Raw genomic sequence first — 14,261 nt, forward strand, 5'->3', positions numbered from 1 at the left:
TTCTACATATAAGTGAGAATGTAGAGTATTTGTTTTGTTTGTCTGACTTATTTCACTAAGCATAATACCCTCTAGGTACAGCATGTTGTTGCAAATGGCAGAATTTCATTCTTTTTTAGGGCTGAGTAACATTCCACTCTATATGTATTTACCACAAATTCTTTATCCATTCATCCGTTAATGGACACTTAAAAATGCTTGATATAATTTCTAGCCTCTTAAATTTGTTGAGACTTCCTTTGTGGCCTAGCATGTGATCTATCCTGGAGAACATTTCAGGTGCACTTGAAAAGAATGTGTATTCTGTTGTTTTTGGATGAAATGTCCTGTTGATACCTGTAAAGTCCAATGGCCTAATGTATCATTTAAGACCACTATTTCCTTATTGATTTTATGTCAGATGATCTGTTCATTGATGTAAGTCGGGTGTTCAAATTCCCTATTATTTTTTAAAATTAATTAATTAATTTGGCTGTGTCAGGTCTTAGTTGCAGCCCATGGGATCTTCATTGCAGCACGCGGGATATTTCATTGCAGTGAGCGGGGTCTTTGTTGCGGCACACAGGCTTCTCTCTAGTTGTGGTGCATGGGCTCCACAGCACTCAGCCTCAGTAGTTGCGGCATGCGGTCTCTCTAGTTGTTGCGTGTGGGCTCCAGAGTGTGCGGGCTCAATAGTTGTGGCACGTGGGCCTAGTTGCCCTGCAGTATGTGGGATCTGATTTCCCTGACCAGGGCTCGAACCTGCGTCCCCTGCATTGGAAGGCAGATTCTTAACCACTGTGCCACCAGGGAAGTCCCCCCTATTATTATTGTATTGTTGTCAATTTTTTCCTTTATGTCTGTTAATATTTGCTTTATATATTGAGCTATTCCTGTATTAGGTGCATATATGTTAAAGAGTGTTATATCTTCTTCTTGTATTCATTCCTTTATCGTTATATAATGCCCTTCTTTGTCTTGGGTATAGGCTTTAAAAAAAAATTCTATTTTGTCTGATGTGAATATTGCTACTCCCACTTTCTTGTTGTTTCCATTTGCATGAAATATTTATTTTTTCCATCCTCTCACTTTTAGTCTGTGTGTGTCTTTAGCTCTGAAATGTGTCTCTTGTAAGCAGCATTTATATGGATCTTTTTTTTCTCCAATCGGCCACACCATGTCTTTCAATAGAAGCATTTAGTCCATTGATATTTAAAGTGACTATTGATAGGTATATATTTATTGCCATTTTATTACTTATTTTCTGGTTGTTTTTGTAGCTCTTCTCTGTTCTTTTCTTCTTTTAGTTTCTTCCCTTGTGGTTTGATGTTTTTCTTTAGTGGTATGCTTGTGTTCCTCTCTCTACTTTTTGTGTATCTATTTTAGGTTTTTGATTTGTTGTTACCATGGGATTCATATATGTTTCCTTAGAACTATTTCTACTTTTAGACAGGTAGTCCTTTAAGTTCAAACACATTCTAAAAGATCTACATCTTTTACTCTCCCACATTTTATATTTTTACTGTCATAATTTACATCTTTATGTGTGTCCTTTACTGATATTTACTGATATTGTAGTTCTAGTTGATTTTACAAATTTTTGTCTATTAATATTTGTACTAGCTTATTTAAGTGGTTGATCATCAGCCTTTCCTATATAGCTGCCTTTACTAAAAGGATTTTTCCTTTTCTCTAGATACTTACTTCTTGTTATAGCCTTTTCTTTTCCACTTAGTGAGATGCTTTAATGTTTCTTTTAGGGCAGGTTTAGTATAAACAAACTCTTTCAGTTTTTAGTATTAATGAACTCTTTTACTTTTGTCTGAAAAGTCCTTTATCTCTCCTTCAATTCTAAATGTTAATCTTGCTGGTAGAGTATCCTAGGTTGCAGGGTTTTCCCTTTCAGCACTTTGAATATGTCATGCTACTCCCTTCTGTCCTGCAAAATTTCTGCAGAAAAATAGGCTGATAGCCTTAATGGGGTTCCCTTGTATATGACTGTTTGTTTTTCTCTTGCTGCCTTTAGAATTCTCTTTATCTTTAACTTTTTCCATTTTAAGTATGATTTGTCTTGGTATGGGTCTGTTTGGGTTTATCTTGTTTGGGACCCTCTGTGCTTCCTGCACCTGAATATCTGTTTCCTTCCTCAGGTTTGGGAATTTTAGAGCCATGATTTCATCAAATACATTTTTGACCCCCTTCTCTCTCTCTTCTCCTTCTGTGACCCCTATAATGCAAATGTTGGTACAGTTGATTGTGTCTCAGAGTTCCCTTAACTGTTCTTATTTTTAAAAATTTATTTTTCTTTTTGCTCTTCTGATTGGGTGATTTCTGTTATTCTATCCTCCAGATCACTTATGAGTTCTTCTGTACCACCTAGTTTGCTGTTCATTCCTTATAGTGTGTTTATTTCAGTTATTGTATTCTTCAGTTCTGACTAGGTCTTTATATTTTCTAGTTCCTTGTTAAAATGATCACTGTGTTCATCTATTGTTTTCCCTAATTTACTTAGCATTCTGTTTCTAATGCTTTGAACTCTATCTGGTAAATTATTTATTTCTGTATGATTAGTTGTTTTTTCAGGGGGTTTGTTTTGCTCTTTCAATTGAAACAGATTCCTCTATCTTCTCATTTTGCTTAGCTTTCTCTCTCTCTACAAAATTAGGTGAAACAGTTACCTATTAGAGTCTTGAAGGGCTGTCCTTGTTTGGGAGTGTCCCTATACAGTCTGCATGTGCCCAGTGGCTTTGGTGGGAGCACTGGATCTGATGTGAACATAATTTATGTCTTTCTTCAGGGTTTGTTGGGAACTATCACTTTGGTATGAGGTGGGGCTAGAGATGAAAGGGCTAGGTCCAGAACCAGGTGTGAGCCAGGGCTGCTACTATGCTCAGTGGCCACCACCACCCTGTCAGGAGCAGAGGTGAGTTCCACATTGCTGGAGCAGAAGTCCTGATGGTCAGGTCTGAATCGGGTCCACTCCCTTTAAGTGTGTGCTGTCCTTCCTCCCAGCACTGGTATCTTTATTTAGAGGAAATCAATACTGGAGAAAGACAGGCTGATGCAGGCACTTGGGTGGGCTGTGGCAGGCACTTGGGTGGGCTGTGGCAATCTGGCTTCCATCCGAGACCAGACAGCTTCTGATGCACTGCCTGTGTAAGTGCCAGTAATGGCTGCCCCTGTCCTGCCCAGCCATTTCTCCGAGTCTGAGCTGCCTGTGTGGCAAACAGCCGAACTCTCTCCTCGGTCATGGCAGCCCTTGCCCCAGTGTGGAATTGTGTTTTGAAGCAAGTGAGACCAGTGCAGTCACTCAGCTCAGGCTGGGGTGTGTGCCCAGGCAGTTGTGGGAAATCAGCCAGCAACCTGTACAGTTTCAATTCACCCTCTCTGCCCTGTTTTGGGAGTAAGCAAACATGGGCATGTTCCTCACCAGCAGAGTCCAGGCTCCCCAAAGCCCTCCTGTTAGTCTCACTGGCCCTCCAACCAGCCAAGGGGACTTGTCTTCCCAGGGTCAGAGCCCAGGGCTGGGGTGCCCAATATGCGGCTTGAACTGGGAGGATCTCCACCTGTGTAATCCCCTCCCTCTTCTGAGTCTCCTCCCAGGGCCTGTGCTTCTCTTGCCTTCCTACTCAATTCTGTGTGGATCTTTCTTACAGCTTTAGTTGTACAGGGGTCTTTCTGCCAGTGTCCAGTTAGTTTTCAGTGAGGATTGTTCCACATGTAGGTGTATTTCTGATGTGTTCATAAGGGAAGGTGAGTTTTGCATCCTCCTACTCTGCCATCTTGATCTCTCTCCTACTCTCCATTGCTTCTGATGTGAATTAAATTTTAAGCTGGTTGTAGTTCGTTGAATGATATCATTTTTTATCTTGCACCATTTTTTTTCTGTTTATCTTTCAACAGTTTGACTATGATGCGTCTAGGTGTGGATGGATCTCTTTGAATTTATCCTACATGGAGTTCATTAAGCTTCTTGTATGTCCTGATTAGGGGGTTTTATTCAAATTTGGGAAGTATTTAACTATTAGATATTAAAAATTTTTTTCTGCCTTTTTATCTCTCTTTCCTCTCTTGCTGTGGCTCCCATTATTTGTATGTTGGGGTGCTTGATGGTGTCTCCCAGGTCTCTGAGATTCTGTTTATGCTCATGTTTCCTTATTCTTTTTTTCATCAGAGTGGATAATGTCTGTGGACCTATTTTCAAGCTCACTGATTCTTCTGCCAAATCAAATCTGCTGTTGATTTGTTCTAGTGATTTTTTTTTCCATTTCAGTTGTTGTAGTTTTCAACTGCAGATATTTATTTGGTTCTATTTTATAATTTCTATCTTATTGATATTTTCTATTTGATTAGTCATTGTCATTATATTTTCCTTTAGTTCTTTAAACATGTTTTCTTTTAGTTCACTGAACATATTGCTTGGAAGTCTTTCTTATTCCAATATCTGAATCACCTCAGGCACATTTTCTATTGACTGCTTTTTTCCCTCTGTGTATAAGCCATACTTTCCTGTGGGGCTTTTTTTTTTTTTTTTGAGGGATGGGGTATGTCTCATAATTATTTTAAGTAAAATTTTTCGAGTTTACAGAGTTCTGAAATTTTTTGATAGGTTTGTTTAGTTTTATCATTGATTTTGTGGGGAGACAATTTGTGAAGTTCTTACTCCACCATTCCAGAAGTTTATCTCTTCCTTGTCAGTGTTTTTAAAAGCTGTAACTTCTTTTCCACTTCTATTGTCACTGTTTACTTCAGGCCTTTAATATCACTTGTCCAAACAACAGCAACAAACTTCCAAATATTCTGCCTTCAATCTTCAAGTCTTTGACCCTTTATACTATCATTGCTATTTCTGCCACAGTAATATTTTAAAAATACATATAATAGGTATCTCTGTTACCCCTGTCCAACAAACCCCAGTGAATCCTTATTGCCATTTAATAAATACAAATTCTTTAATAATTCGCTCAAGACTTTCTTTCAGTTATTTAGTCTCAATCTAGCTTTCTAATCTTATGTTTTATGTCCCTTCACCCTATGCATTCTGTGCTTTAATACCACTGGTATTTTCAAGTCTTTGAATATTATTTTCATATTTATGAGTTTATATCTTTGTGTGATTTCTTCAGCTTAGAAAATACCCACAAAATACTCCCATTGCTTTGTAATTAAATTTCTACATGCAGCTCAGGGCCCCTTCTGATATTGTAATTTTCCTAATCCTCACTTAAGACTTCCTTCTCTTTCCACTATGCTCTCATAGTAATTTTCCAATACTTTATCCTAATATTTTAAGGTTACTATTGTATTTTACTTAGTTATGTATTAGAGTAACGACAAGGACTGTGTCTTAGTTTTTGTATCATTAGTAACTACAGAGTGTCTGGGACATAGTATATGATCAAAAACTGTATATTACATTAAATGAGGGCTAGGAACAAGGATTAAGAGATTTGCAACTGTGGTATCCCTGAGCCATTCTGTTGTGGTCTTAAGTGAAGGCATGAAATTGGACTACATGACCTTGTATATTCTCTCTAGAATGTAATGATCTTGTGAATATATGATTTAGAAAAGACTTCTGTGATACTCATGCTCAACTAAATTGGAAAATAGGTATTTCTGTAGACATAGTGGAGAGTGGTGAATAATATAAATTGGAACAGCAAAAGGAATAAATGATTGAATTTCAGGGAATAATTTCAGTTCCTTAAAGGGATAAATGATTGCCCTTCAGGGAATAATTTTAGTTCCTTGAAGGAGAGGAAGCTCCATCTAGAGTATTTAGAAGAGACAGAGGACTTATAACACTCAATGAATGTTATCAGTAAATGAAAGCATACTTCTGGAAGCTTTATCTATGCACAATATTCTGCCAGTGACATTGACTTCCAAACTGGTATGTGCTAATATATCTCTATCATCTATAAGAGGACTTTTTATATAGCCAGAGTCATTAAAAGATAATACTGAATTAAAAAAATAAGTGGCTGAATGAATGACATGGATTATAAGAAAAATATAGTCAAGTCGAAAAGGTGGAAATAAATAAAAAATAAAGAGCAGTAAAAAATAGTGCATGGTAATTCTTGGTGCTGTATTTTGGGGGTTTAGTATTTCAGAGGAGATGGAAGTCATAGCAGATATAAAATTGAAGAACTTTTTATGTAGAGTTGGAACTTGTGCTAAGGTAAGTGGAAAGAAAGGTGGTGAGTGGGCACTCCTGAAGGAAGGGGCCACAGAATTGTTGTCTAGCCATGGGAACTTACCAGTGGCTGACTCTAAGACTGATTATAAGGGGGAGAGACAAGAAGTAAGGAGCCAGTAAGGAGACTACTACAGCAGTATGCAATCCAGAAAAACACAAATGGCAAGGACATATGTACAAAGATGTTTCTTGGGGTAACATTCGTAGCAATGAAAAGTTAAAGATAATATAAATGTCCATTATAAATATATAGTTAAATAAACCATGCAACATCCATACTGTGGAAGAAGGTAGACCTATTCATACTGACATGAAAGGATAGCTATGATAGTTTATTAAGTTTTAAAAAGTTAAAAAAAATGAAAATTAACAAAGTAAAAAGTTATTGTATAATATATATTGCATGGTGCCAATTTTAGAAAATAAGTAATGATTTAAAACACAAAGTGTGCCTGTGCATGTACGTATGATTAAGGAGAGCTTGTGCCTGGATGTGTTGCTGTGGCCAGATCCTATGTCTTACCTTGGTCTTATCAAAGGCTTCCTTACATTAGTCCTTTTAAAGAATGACATTCTCCTATGTGAGGGAGAAGTCTTCCTTGGTTCTCTGACAATTTCTACTGCAAAATCTAAAAAAAATTACAAAATTGGGGAACACCATGTTATAAAGAACCTTGCAGACATTAAGAAGGGACAAAGTAGTTAGGACATTTATCATACACTGAGTGCATGTAGAAAAACCACAGTCCCCATAACTGCTGCCATCTCAGGCCATTAGTGTGAGAAGAGACTTACGGATGATTTCTACCCTTAACACTAATATCAGTCCAGACGGTGTTTCTAAGTCTTCTGGCCATTAGACACAGAGCCTACCTTCCTCAGAAGACTGCTGAGACCAAGCAGTCCTTCTCGTTTGAACTCCAAATGTCATCCCTCCCTCAGTCAGCCATGTTTTACTAGACCGTACTCCGTATGACATTCAGTCTCCCTTGGCAAGTCTGCTGTCCCATCCTAAACCCTTCCACTTGCCCTCTGGAACTCCTAGTAATCAGCAAACACTCACAAATTCTTGACCTCTTTATTAAGAGTTAGTTCCCTCCATCTTCTTGCTTTAACTGAAACATTCTCTTATCTGAGGACACTCCTTCAACCGGAAGCTTCTCAAGTGGTATTCTATCACACCATACAGAATTTAGCATGGGTGTCTGGCTCTCTATTGTCATTTAGAAACCATTATTTCAAAAATACATGAAAACATTACTATTGAAGAATAGTAGATTCCAAGGATCTCAGTATTAGAAGAGCCCTTTGAGGTTAATATTGTAGAAGAATATATAGACTATCAACTCATTATGGGCAGGGATGATATTACTCATCCTACCACCCCAAATTAGGACATGGCATAGTTTATCCTCTAAAATATTTATTAAATAGAATGTACCTCACAGGAAATTTTTGTGTGGTTTGGTAACGCGTTTAATGACAACATACAAAAATGACTGAAAACAATAGAAAAATATACTCAATCTAAATAAATCCAATTGAATCCAAACAGTGGAAAATTAGATATAAAAAAAACAAAGCAAAACAAAACAAAAAATAAACAAAAAAAACCCAAACATCTCCCAGTACAAAATACCTAGAAATTTCTGCATAAACACACACACACACTTTTAAACTCATAAGTGTGTAAGAAATTAAGACAAAACAAAAATAAAAACATAGAGATTAGAAAAAAGAGAATGTTAAAAACCAGAAACATAAGCTGATACCAATGATTTAGTTGTCTTAGAGGCATTTGCAGTGCTAAAGCCACAGTAGGACAGAAGACAAGGCCATAGACCTTTAGAAAATGGGCAAAAAACCTTTTAGTATTGCTTTTACTCTTGGGGCATTTGATAACTATGACAATTTCTACTGAGAAATTTAGCAAAGCTTTGGCAGACTTTCAGGGCAGAAGGGGACAAAAAACTGCAAAACAGCAAAGGAGAGGAGACTCTGTTAAACACCCCAGGATTTCAATTGGGACCCCAAGGAGTAAGGGAGACCAGAAATAGCTCATCCATCAAAAGGAATGAAAGCTAGCTTTGAACCAACTCAGTCCCTAAGTGGATTAAGGTTATTAGTTCAGTGTATGCCCAAAGTAAAATAAAATCCTCTCTAGAGTAAAATAACATCACCCAGAGAGAGCCTCAAATCATCTCTACAAATTTGTACCAAAAATGTTCACAAATAAAGCAGAAATAATAAGCTACTTAAAAAAATTTGACCAAAAACCAAGGGGAGAAAATATGACATTTGACATATAGACACATATGGATATATCCAATAGACATAGGAAATCCAAATACAGACTTTAAAATTACTATTATCAATATACTTGAAGGAATTAAAAGAGAAGAAAAATATCAGTGTAGACTGAACATCACAAAAAAGAAAAAAATGAAAATTCTAAAAATAAAAAGTTTAATGACGAAAATTTAGAAAATTAAGAAAAATAGTTTGGGAATTCCCTTGGCACAGTGGTTAAGAACCCGCCTGCCAATGCATGGGACACGGGTTTGTTCCCTGGTCTGGGAAGATCCCACATGCCACAGAGCAACTAAGCCCATGCGCCACGACTACTGAGCCTACATGCTAGAGCCTGCGAACAACAACTACTGAAGCCCTCGAGCCTAGAGCTCATGCTCTGCAACAAGAGAAGCAACTGCAATGAGAAGCCCACACACTGCAATGGGGAGTAGCTCCCACTTGCCACAACTAGAGAAAGCCCGTGCACAGCAACGAACACCCAATGCAGCCAAATAAATAAATAAATAAGTTAATTAATTAATTAATTAAAAAATAAAAGAATAAAAGGTTTAATGAGAAACTACACTGCTGAAGTGAGAATTGTTGAATTAAGAGTTAGATCAAAATAAAATATCCAGATTGAAACATATAGAAAAAAATATGAAAAATACAGAGAATAGCATATAAGACATATGATTAAAATGTCAAAAATATATGTAGTAAGATTATTAGAAGGAGGGAAGAGATCAAATATTTGAAGAGATAATAACTGAAATTAAAACTGACAAACGACATCAAGTTGGAACCGCAAAAAGTCCTAAAGCCACAAATAGCATAAATACTTAGGCACATCACAGTAAAATTGCACAAAGGCAAAGGCAAAGACAAAGACAAATAAGGGGGTGGGAAAAAAGAAACACTTCCTTCTACTAACTAATGTGAGTGAAGACTGAAGGCTGACTCCTCCAGCTGAACTAAGAAAGCCGAGAGACAATGGAATAATAGCTTCAAAGTGCTGAAAGAAAATAACTACAAGAATTCTACATCCAGAGACTATGTTCTTCAAAAATAAAATAAAAATAAAGACTTTTTTATTAACACTAAAGGAAATAAAAAAGGGTGTTCATTAGGCAGAAAAAATAATAAGTCTGGATGGCAGCTTAGAGGAGCAGAAAGCAATGAAAAAGAGAAAAATAGTAAATATGTGAGTAAGCCTAAGTTAATATTGATTTATAAAATAATAACACATATGCAGTAAAAGTACTAATTTGCATTAAACTTTAATGTAACAGGATGCATTTTGAAATCATAGAGTAGCCACTAGAAGAAGAAGAAAACATGTAAAAGTAACATACAAACAGAAAGAACATAGAATTATTAACAATAACAACAGAAACAACCCAAGCCCTTAGAATCTAAAAGAAAGCCAAAAGCAGAGAAAAAGGAACAAACAGCAGAAGGAACAAGTAGAAAATGGTAAGGCAGCATTTAAAACTTAAAATAGGAGAAATTACAGTAAATGTAACTGGACTAACTACTTCAATTAAAATGCAACTGTCAAATTGGACTTAACAAAAGTAAACAAATACAAAAAAACGATTCTGCTTAAAAGAGGCTCACCTTAAATATAAACAAGAAGGTATTAAAAAGTAAAAGAATGGAAAATGATGTAACAAGCAAACACTAGCCAGAAATAAAGGTGATAACTACAAAAAAATCAAAGTAGACCATAAAGTATGGAGCATTACCAGAGATAATTACTCCACCAGGAAGCTATAACAACTCCAAAATTTGCTTACATCTAGTGGTATAGCCTCAAATAACAAGAAGGAAAAATTGAAAGTCTTTTTCCACGTTCTCAACAACACTTGTTATTTCTTGTAAACTCTGAACAGCAAAGGAAGCCATCAACAAAATGAAAAAGTAATCTACTGAATGGGAGAAAATATTTGCAAATCATATATCTAATAAGGGGCTAATATCTACAATATATAAAGAACTCATACAACTCAACAGCAAAAAAACCCACAAGCAACCTGATTAAAGAATGGGCAGAAGATCTGAATAGAAATTTTCCAAAAAAGACATACGTATGGACAACAGGTACATGAAAAGATGCTTAACATTATTAATCCTCAAGGAAATGTGAATCAAAAGCCACAATATCATCTCACACCTGTTAGAATGGCTACTAACCAAAAGACAAGAGATAACAAGTGTTGGTAAGGATTTGGAGAGAAGAAAACTTTTGTGCACTGTTGGTGGAAATGTAAGTTGGTGCAGCCACTATAGAAAACAGAACTGTATGGAGGTTTCTCAAAAAATTAAAAATAGAACTACCACATGATCCAGCAATTCCACTCTAAATATTGACCCAAAGAAAATGAAACCCTAACTCAAAGAGGTATATGCACTCCCATGTTCATTGTAGCATTTCACAGCATTACTTACAATAGTTAAGATATGGAAACAACCTAAGGGTCCATTGATGGATAAGGAACATGTAAGATAGATATATATATGGACAATGGAATGTTACTCAGCCATAAAGAAGAATGAAATAATTCCATTTGCAGCAACATGGATGGACCTTAATACTTATATTAAGTGAAGTGAGTCAGACAGAGAAAGACAAATATCATATACTGCCCTCAGCTGGAAGAGAAGGTGCTTCACTCAGGGAAATGCCTCTTCCACAGGAAGCAGCGGGACCAGCCAACATAAGCTTGGCATACGCTACGAGAAGATGTATGAGATTGATGCTGAGGGTGCTGGATCAAAGGGGATAAAATATAAAGTTGGTTAAGGGAGAGTTGATCAATATGGGCACATGCTTCCAGGATTTAGGGTTTCAGAGCCTGGCAAGGATCTGGGAGTTAGTACAATGTTGCTAGGCTGGTTCTTAGAAGTTTGGGTAAAACAATGGCCCACACTAGTAGACACTCCAGTGGCCAAATAAACGGCTCAGGAAGACATCAAAAGACTCATAGAACTGAGCATGCTACAGAGGATAAATTACATAATGTCCCCAAATCCAGCAGCCAACAATGTTCCACAGAGGTCCCAGAGAGCAATCCTTTTACTAAAGAAAAGAAAAAAGCACTGTTGAGAGCAAACTAGCATCACTGAGAAGCTTAATGGTGACTTTCCGTGATGAAAAAAATAGCCATTTTGAGTTGCTGTCTTGGCATTTTGCAGTATGACAATCCTGCCCACACCCAGAGTCTGGATTCTTTAAATAAGGATCGGAGCTTAAAATAAGATAGATAAGATATAATAATAAGATAAAATAATCCTTATTCCTTAAATAAGGATCAGAGCTTAGGTTTCCTGCCTTGCTTTTCCTGAGGCACCTTTTTAAGTGACCGCTTGGAGTTGAGCCAAGAAAAATTAGCGACTGCAGCTCCAACCTCCTTGCCCTGCTTGCTCTCTCTCTGCCTGATCATATGTGACTTGGGACTGTACTACCTTTCCGCTGTCTCACTGTGCCCCCATTTGGGGACTTGTAAGAAATTAACCAGTAAGTAGTAAACTTTACTTCCTTTGTGTAAGTGTATTGAACCTGCATCTTCAATCTAAACAGCTCTGGGGTTTTCACTTCCCCAAAGTGGGAGCTTGGGTGTCCAGGGAGCTGCCTGCCAACCTCATGTGCGTGGCTTGTGCCTTGTCATTCAGCAGGTCATATCCTTAACACACTATCTCTGGGTTTTCCAACACAATTGGTGACAAGAATGGGACGGTGGACATAGTTTGAACTCTCATAGCATGGCTTTTAGCTACAACTGGCTGACTAACTTCCTCTTCCAGCTGCCCAGTCTCTGGGAGGGAACCACTGCTGGCTGGCGGTCTGCGGCGACGCTTTGTGCTGCTGGGTATGCTGTTGCTGGGTGTTACTGCGGATCCCCACCCTAAATTGTTGGTGGTGTGAAAGATCAGACTCCCCATTAGACTGGGTATGGGGTCTGGAAGTGATTGGCTATATTATATGTGAAAGTCCTGGCACTGAGGCAAGATGAGCTAACTGGGATGGTAGGTCTCTGCTTCTTTCCCTCAGGCAAGGACCAGGGTATGGGCTAGCAGGTCCTGGAAGGCCAGGAGAGTTCCCCTAGATTAGCGCTGGAAGGGGAGACTGGCTGCTGGACCCTACTGCATCAGTAGTTGAGACTAGGGTCTTGAGCTTGGAGAGCCTGCTCTAACCCCTGACAGAGGAAACTCTACCAGGGGCATCATGGCACCCCAGGTGGGCAAACACTGGTGAAGCAAGTGCCTCCTATGTTGCTGCCTTCCTTGCTGCTGTCCCAAATCGTCCCTTGGCCCCGTGGGCTATCAGGAATCCCACCCCTCGTGTGGTGCAGCAAAACAGATTTTGGCTAAACATGGGACCCCCAAGTACATGGTACCAGTGCCTCGCATGTCCCCAGAAGAGGTCAAAAACTACCAGATGCTTGTAAGACCCCCTGCTCAAATGGCTTGGGCCTTACTGAGTGAAGCGGTATATCAACACGCCTAATCACTGGTGCTTGGTGCTTGGGAGATTTCCTAATACATTAGCTAACATTGCTGATGTTATTGGGAGGAGGTGAACCCCGATCCCTTGGAGGATGATTGGGACACCCTAGTAGGGGAGGTGGCAGCATAGGAGTTGGGGAAGAGACAACCTCCTCCCCAGGTGTTCCCCATCACTATCCATTGCACCCAATTGTCCAACGACAACAAAAGTGAAAGAGAAAGAGACACCTAACTATAGTGTGATAGAAATGCAAAATTCTCTGTACCAAGTCTAAAGATTGAAACTACTGTAAATTTCCACGTTAATTCTTTGCACATGGCACTTATGTCTTTATTATAAAATATGTTATCATATGCAAGTGGCTTAAATATTGAGCCTTTCAAAATAAAAAAAAATGTCTTCCATTTTTAGTGTTTGAGAAAAATGCATTTCTGTGGAGAAAGATTTCCTTTTGAGTTTTGTAAAAAGCCATGTCAATAGCAGCCAGCCCTGCTCTGTGGGAGAATGCCATCACCCCTCAGAACACTGCAACCCTGGCAGTGGAACCCAGGATCCTGTACCCTGACTTCCTGCTCTAAGGTCCTGGAGGTTCCCCTTAGTTTGTCCCTTCTCTAGAGGACAATCACCCACATACTTTATCCATTGGGACACACACAACAAACATTTTAGGGCACTCATTGACACTGGAGCCCAAGTTACAGTGCTTCCCAGGAACCCCTCCAAGCATAAATGAGGGGTACCCTTTAAATTACAAGGCATAACAGGAGGGGTAGTGGACAGCATTCAACTTCCATTGAACGTCACAATTGGAATGCTTTATTAAAAACATTTTAGTCGTGGTGGCCCCTTTGGTCCTACCCTTTCCTGTGACAGGTGTGGATCCCTTGATGTGTCACCACACCATTTGGAAATAACCAAAATTCCTGGCCTTCTTGGTGGGAACTGCACTTTGGGAGCCTGTAAGACGGCCACACCTGATTAAGACTGTAAATGCTACCTAATACAGTTTACAGCATAGGACTGAGGGATTGCAGCCCATAATTCAAGATTTATCAAAGGAAGGAGTCATTAAATACACCATTTCTCCGTTCAATTTCCCCATTTGGCTGGCATTAAAACCCCCTACTAATGAGTGACACCTTACTACCTTACTACCGAAATATAAACACTCAGGTGCCTCCATGAAGGCTCCTATTTCCAACAATGTCCCATTAACTAAGGACATCCAAAGGGCTCTAGATTCACTTTGCTGTGAATCTAGCTAATATGTCCTAT

General features: G+C 38.4%; 1 protein-coding gene across 2 annotated transcripts in view; it reads right to left on the reverse strand.

Annotated features, from left to right (window-relative positions):
- The window catches only part of RGSL1 (regulator of G protein signaling like 1), a 65,873-nt gene that overhangs the window by 17,886 nt on the left and 33,726 nt on the right, over window positions 1–14,261 (reverse strand). For both annotated transcript variants that reach the window (XM_082382534.1, XM_082382535.1), the window contains one exon: window positions 6,708–6,813. In XM_082382534.1, the coding sequence (XP_082238660.1) occupies window positions 6,708–6,813 (106 nt within the window). The remainder of the gene's footprint in view (window positions 1–6,707; window positions 6,814–14,261) is intronic.

This window comes from Balaenoptera borealis (genome assembly GCF_965194805.1).
Source record: "Balaenoptera borealis genome assembly, chromosome: 1".
NCBI classification, from domain to species: domain Eukaryota; kingdom Metazoa; phylum Chordata; class Mammalia; order Artiodactyla; family Balaenopteridae; genus Balaenoptera; species Balaenoptera borealis.